The sequence below is a fragment of the Buceros rhinoceros genome, unplaced genomic scaffold (genome assembly GCF_000710305.1).
Source record: "Buceros rhinoceros silvestris isolate BGI_N320 unplaced genomic scaffold, ASM71030v1 scaffold17828, whole genome shotgun sequence".
NCBI classification, from domain to species: Eukaryota; Metazoa; Chordata; class Aves; order Bucerotiformes; family Bucerotidae; genus Buceros; species Buceros rhinoceros.
The window spans coordinates 4410-10966 of NW_010425310.1; the positions used below are offsets into that span (position 1 = coordinate 4410).

At 43.3% G+C, this 6557-nt stretch overlaps 1 protein-coding gene across 1 annotated transcript in view; it reads right to left on the minus strand.

Moving 5' to 3' along the window:
• Window positions 1-664: 664 nt before the first annotated feature.
• The window catches only part of ZMYM4 (zinc finger, MYM-type 4), a 34571-nt gene continuing 28678 nt past the window's right edge, over window positions 665-6557 (minus strand). The window contains exons 26-30 of the mRNA XM_010141100.1: window positions 6156-6307; window positions 4855-4966; window positions 3334-3582; window positions 2570-2699; window positions 665-1140 (exon numbers count right to left, since the gene is read on the minus strand). Of these exons, the coding sequence (XP_010139402.1) occupies window positions 933-1140; window positions 2570-2699; window positions 3334-3582; window positions 4855-4966; window positions 6156-6307 (851 nt within the window). The 3' untranslated portion in view covers window positions 665-932. The remainder of the gene's footprint in view (window positions 1141-2569; window positions 2700-3333; window positions 3583-4854; window positions 4967-6155; window positions 6308-6557) is intronic.

A 6557-nucleotide genomic window follows, 5' to 3' on the forward strand; every position in this document is an offset into this window, starting at 1 on the left:
AAATGACAGGGCCTCCAGATTTGCCTTAAAAAATAACCGAAACCGAAGGACTGGGGAAAGAGGAGAAAGGAAAGCTGCCTTAAAGGAAAAAAAATTTCCACGCACCACAGTATTTGCTAGATTATATCGACAGACCGCAGAGCTACTGGGCTAGGGAAGGGGTTCTCTGCACATACTCCAGGACAGTTACTCTCCTGTACATACCCCAGAAACGTTCGTCCCATAACGCGATCGCTCTGAAGTTTGACCTACAGCACCTCTTCCACATCGAAGACCGGGCAGAGCTAGAGTTGGTATTGGCCTGGACCGAGAGCTAGATTCTGGCATTGTGTGACCGTTTAACCGCAGCCAGACAGGTCTCTGTTTGGCTTCCCTGGCAGACACGCCAGTGGCTTCTGCCTTCCGAACACCTGATCCCAGTTTCAGAAGAATTAGAAAAGCGTGCGTGTATGTGTATTTATAAGGGAAGGTGTCTGTCTAACCATCACCACTGTCTCTCCTGTCCTAGTGAAGAGCTCAAGATCTCCACGTGTTCTTTGGCAGCAGGGACTGCCAGCCCTCAGGCTAAGAAGTCACGTGCGCCACAGTCTAGCTCTCCACGCCCAACATTGTTAGGGTGGATTTTACACAATTGTTTTCCTTAAAAATATCTCACAACTTTTAAAAATCCTAAACAGATAAAGGATTTATGCACCACTCAGATAGGTTAGTTCATCTTGACTTTGTTCAGAGGATTTATTGGTGCCACAGGACGTTGTTTTTGCAGCTTCACAGCTTGCTTCCTTCCAGTTCCAGTTCCACATCTGCTGTGGTTCAAAATACGCCTGTAGGTGACATCATCTTGGCTTATTTGATACAGATTTTCCAAAGGCTGGACGTATTCACAGTTTGGTGCTTCTGATGTGTTCTCAAAGGAAAATACCCCACTTCAGTTAGTCTGATAACTCAACATCAGAGTCCTCTGATTTGACTTTGGCAAGTTCTTCGTGTACCTCCCTCACCATGAGAATCCGCGTTAACATGATGTCCAAGGTGCTGGGGTCTATTGGCAATGTGGAATACCACAGGGGGCTGTTGGGGACACAGGAGCGCTCGGGCTGGAGGTAAAACACATCGCTCCTCTGCTTCACGCTTTCAGAACTGTCAACGCAAAGAAAGGAAGAGCACATCATCGGAAGGCAGCATTACGAGTTCCTACTCGCAAAGACATTGAGGAGACAGAGCAAAGAAAATGGAAGTTACATTGAGACACCACCACTGTAATTTGAACAGCTTAATTCACATCTTTTTGTTAGTGACTTGGTTTCCCCCCTTCAAGTTAGGGAACAGTTAAGTTGTTTCTGGGTCACTCAGCATTAGTTGCTTATAAAGAAAAATAAAATTGGAGTGACTTCTTCACAGATGTGGTCCTTCAATCACAGAATCATTCAATTAATGCTACCAGCCTCTTGATATGATTGACAGATGCATTTGACATTCACCCTCTGAATGAGACCGGTTCCAGCAGTCCGGATTTGCTGTGCACTTTGGCAAAGAGATGTTCCAGAGCCAGCAAAATGAAATCCCAGCTTGCCTGCTCACAGTGCAGACTGGTAAGCCCATCTGCTTGCAAGACCGTCCATTTGACTCGGAAGCAGCTTCCAGGCTCTGTAGAGCAAGGATTCTCCTGTCTGGCTTTGGAACGTTCACATTAAAACAGCAAAGGGAGTTCTTACTGCTGCTTGCACCACTGTAGGGGCTCAACTACGATATGTGATGAGGAGGGTGAAAATGTTTTCCCAGCCCAAGGACAGCAAAAAGTTTCTAATGATACGCAAGAGAAGACAAGGAAGGTAAGAGAGCGGCCAAGTGTCAGGCCAGCTGCTGGCCATGCCCCTGCCTAAGTCATGGGACTCTGTGATAATCTCAGTGGGTGCATTTTTGAGGGTGATTGAGTTTTAGCTGACACTAATGAGATGCTGTTTTGTTTCACTTGTGTATTTTATTCGAAGAGAGAACATCATATTCCACCTGCTCAATGATCTAACTGATGTTTACACAGAAACAGAAGAGACAAAATGATTTATACCTACGTCCTTGCTAGTCTCCTTTCTAATCCCTAAACACAAGTTAATCTCACGTTTCAACAAGCAAAAGCTGTCAGCGGTTTTACCTAATTCACACTCTTCCTACCCTCTGGCACTAGGGCCATGATGTCAGGATATTAGTTACAATCTTCTCAAAAGACGGGTCCTGTGTGGGAAGTAAGGGAGATGAGACTGCCACAGTCACAGCAGTGATCCCCCAATTCCCAGGTACACCCTGTGGATGTGTAAACAGGCCTTCAGAGAAGCCACCCCTCTCTGTACCTCTGCTCTTGACTCAGCACCAGGAGCAACCACTAACTGGGTGCTGAGGCTATCAGTGCTGCTGCTGCTAGAAGTCCTACCAGCACAGTTCCCTTCCCAGTGAGAGACCAGGAACTGGAGAGAGGAGCCCACAGCACAGGCACTAGAGGTCTGAGAGGGATCCTTGCCCAAACGCCTCTTCCAGTCTACATACAGATCAAAAATCAAGTTCTGTCACTTACCATTTTGATAAGTAAAATTCATACAGTCGGACTGGACATCGCAAAGGATTATCTGTGTTTTCAGCCATTTCCACTGCTGATGGAATCTCCTCATCTTCGCTGCGTTTCCTTTTGCCTACAGCTAATTTATCTGGATACACAAAAATGGCATCACAGAAGCTCAGTGCAAAACAGCGCCTTCAAGAAAAAGCCCGAGTCACTTCACCTCGCACCGAGTGTTGGGATCTCGCATCGCACAGAAACACATGACTTGAACAGACTGTCACCAGCAGGTCAACTGGTTTGATCTGCTGGACGGGCAAAGTTTGCCCATGCTACAGGCTGTCCACAGCCCATTCCTCCTCTGGAAAATCAACAAGAACTGGCAGAAAAATATGGAGGATATAACTTTTCTTAATAAAGCAGAATTCATGTAATACCCTGGAACAATTAACTGAAGAAGCCAATAGGATCAAAGATTTTTTTTCCAACTACCACAAAACAGCTGTGAACAAATATCTGTCTGGTTTTGCCTCTGAGGTCAGGACAGTCCCTGCTCATGTGCAAGCCACAGGCTTCACCTAAACTGCTGCTCTCCTTTTGGGAGGCATTGGCTCATGTAGAATTCCTCTTTAAACCTTACCAGAGCAAAAAAAAAAAAACCATGCAGGATAGCAGCATATTCATAGCTCTGTTTCCTGCATAACCTATTTTTCTGCCAGTCCATCCTTTCTAAGAAGAGGAGTAGACAGTACAAATACAATTGCCAAAATTTAGTTACTTACCTGACTCTACCTCTTGTTTTTGAAAGGGTGGGAAAAAACGTAAATATGTCATCTTAGTGTTATACTTCAGAGTTCGAGTGCGTCTCATAACATGGGCAAAGGATAGCTTCAGGTGCTCACTGACATTCTTTAGTTGGAAGTATTTGGTGTTGAAGAAAAGAAGCGTGTTCAGTAAAACAATAGGGGAATATGCACCCAGCTGCTTACATTCCCACAAGTGTTCCTCCTCAATTCTTGAGAACATATAACCTAGAAACAGTGGGCAAAGGAAAATGAGGAGTTAGTTGTGCAGTTTTAGGGCTGCCCCCATATTCTGCTACAAATGAACAGGGCTTGGCTAATCAGCAGATTTCAGAGTTTTCCCAAAGCAATGGAACCATCATACGGGAGCAGGGTGGGAAGGCAGGAATGAAAACGAAGTTGGCAGATTTTGCCAGATACGCAAGCCCTCTTTCATCTATGAATAAGCCACATGCCACATCAAATTCTGACCTATCATACACAGCTGGCATTCCAACCAACCCGAGAACACGGCATGTGTTCTTACAAATGTGACAGGGGGCTGGAGAACCACCCTATGGAACAGCATCATCTTCCTACACCTGGCAAATGGAGAGGATACAGAGGAAGGTTGCAGGCACCAGCAGAATCCCACCACGTTCTAATTTCACTGTATTAAATCCCAGTCAGCCAAATCCAAAAATGTCTTAATTCCTAAGACATGGAGCACGAGCTTAAAACGTTCCTTCTTTATATACCAACAAGCCCATCGTGATTATCGGGAAAAGGAGATACAGGGGCTTGGAAGAGATTTGTTGTGAAAGAAACCATCACTGTATGCAGCAGTCTGTAAGTTACTGGATTAATTCTGTATTAAATAAAAAGTTCATTTTTTAAATGAAAAGCTAGTTGTGGATATGTGTACAGAGTTGCCAACATCGCTCAGGTTTCATTAATACTCTGGAAAACACAATACGGCTAGTGTCCAGCTTTATAAACTGCATGACCATACCTGAAGACCAACTAAATACATCTGCAGAACTTGAAGAACTCTTGAATTTGGAAGTGACTGAGGTCAGAAGAACTTGGAATTGGGGTGTCAAGACAAGACACCAATGATTTGCTAATGTGATCCGTGAATTTACCAGGAGTATTTCCAGTACTAACAGGGAAATACCAGTGCAGCTGTACCCGGTGTTTGCAGTAACTCATCTCAAATACCACATACAAGTCTGGCTCCCTATACTCAAAAAATAGCAGCTAAAACTTGAGGGCAGAGGAGAACTAGCATGCTGGGTACTGGGACGGGGAGTTGTGAAATAAGATATATCTAAGTGTAATCTGTAACTGGTAGAGACAGACATGAAGTATCGGTGCTAGCCTACCACAAACAATAACACGGTGGAGAAAGTGGAGACTAGTGTGAACACCTCAGATCACATCTGTTCACGGCATCGAGAAAATATTAATTTATAATACAGCTTTGTCATGCAGCTACACAAAACAAAATAATTGTCCTACCATTTGGAAGAATTGTAGGTTCCCAGATTTTCAAAAGTTTTGTAAGTTCAATCATAAACCTGGAATAGGGCTCGGTAAATATGTTATCTATTCTACCATTCTCAAACAGGTACTACAAGAGAAAAAAAGGAAGATACACAGTTTGTGATTATATAACATTGCAGAGAAGATACAGGACATCAGATTCTTTTCCATTCTCATGTCCCAGTGTCTTACAGTCCAAAACACTTTGCTGAGATCTTCAGTAAGATAACAAATCAAATATTCTGCAGGGACTGGGAAACTCCCCAGTATGAAATGAGAGATCTAGGCAAGAATTACTGTTAATATTCCAAGCTCCAGAGCGGTTTTCTGACAAATCACCATCCTCTAGGTGTTAAATATTCTTGAAAAAGGTCTGCCTATAAAAAACACAGGAGTTACTGAATATTTTTCTCTTGAAAGAACTTCATGTGTTAATTCTTCCTGACAAGAGATACAGGCCCAGCACTATGCTGCTGAAATCATTCAACTTACAGCATCAAGGTGAAAGTGCCTTAAATTCTTGTCAAACAGCCATCAAAAAAAGTTGGAAGGATTGGAGCACGCAAAAAATTCCTGATAACCCTCAACCTTAACAACACTTCGAACTTTAACTCTTTTTTCAAGGATAGCCAGGAAAAAAAAAATTACGATAATTTTATGCTTAGTCAAATGCTTGGTTTCACATCAGAAGGAGCTTTTGGTTCCTGCTCTCCAAATGGCCATTTAAGGAAAGGACCAAGCAGGCCAGTCTAACCAACAGCCCGGCACAGAAACATTCTGAACACAGGTTTGTGCTGCGCCTGTTTCAAGGCAGGTTGCGAGGACTTACTGTGTTACTTTCACTTTCATTAACCACAGTGCTATTACTACCATGGCGTTTTTCCTGTAAACATTGCCAACACAAGAGGTATTTGTTTGCCTCTGAAGAAGCTCAGTCATTGTTGGGCAACCTCTTCCATGTAAACTTGTACACTAGAAGAGCATTGTGCAACTAATTTACATCCCGTCATAAAGCAAATATTTCTGGGAAGCAAATCCTTCCTATACACGAGAAAGGATCAAAAAGGTCCCAAACCCAACGGTTTGTGTCTAGTAGAACATGGCACATTCCTCTCAAGTACTAAAGAAACTCGTGCTTTATGATCGGCATGAACAAGACAGACACCCTCTTGCCTCCTCTACAAAACCCAAGCACCTACATGGGACTATGGATCTTAAGCACCAATAACCAGAGTAGGTTTCACGTGTTCTCGGCAATACCCAATTCTCTGCGTTACCTGCTGAATTCCAAGGCACAAGTATAGGATGCTGTCAGGATCGTATTTTTCTCCATTTGGTCTCCGCACCTCTTGAATAAACTGGCACAAGCCAAAACTCAGCTCAGCAAAAGTGCATGAGAGAATGTCCTCCTTGAGTTTCACAGGACGAACTGCAGCCAGGGAAATGATTAGAAGAATTAACATAATTCAACAGATGAAATCGTCACATGTTCCTTATTATTTCACATAGGCAGAACTATTAAATATTTTCTCTCATACATGAAGCACTAAACTCGTGAACTATTTCCTATCTGTTGGCTAATGATTAAATGAGGATTTGGCCAGTAAAAACCAAACCACCTGCATGTGAGACCAGCGGGTATCTAAGCTAAGACATCTCAACATTGGGGAGTCTGCTGA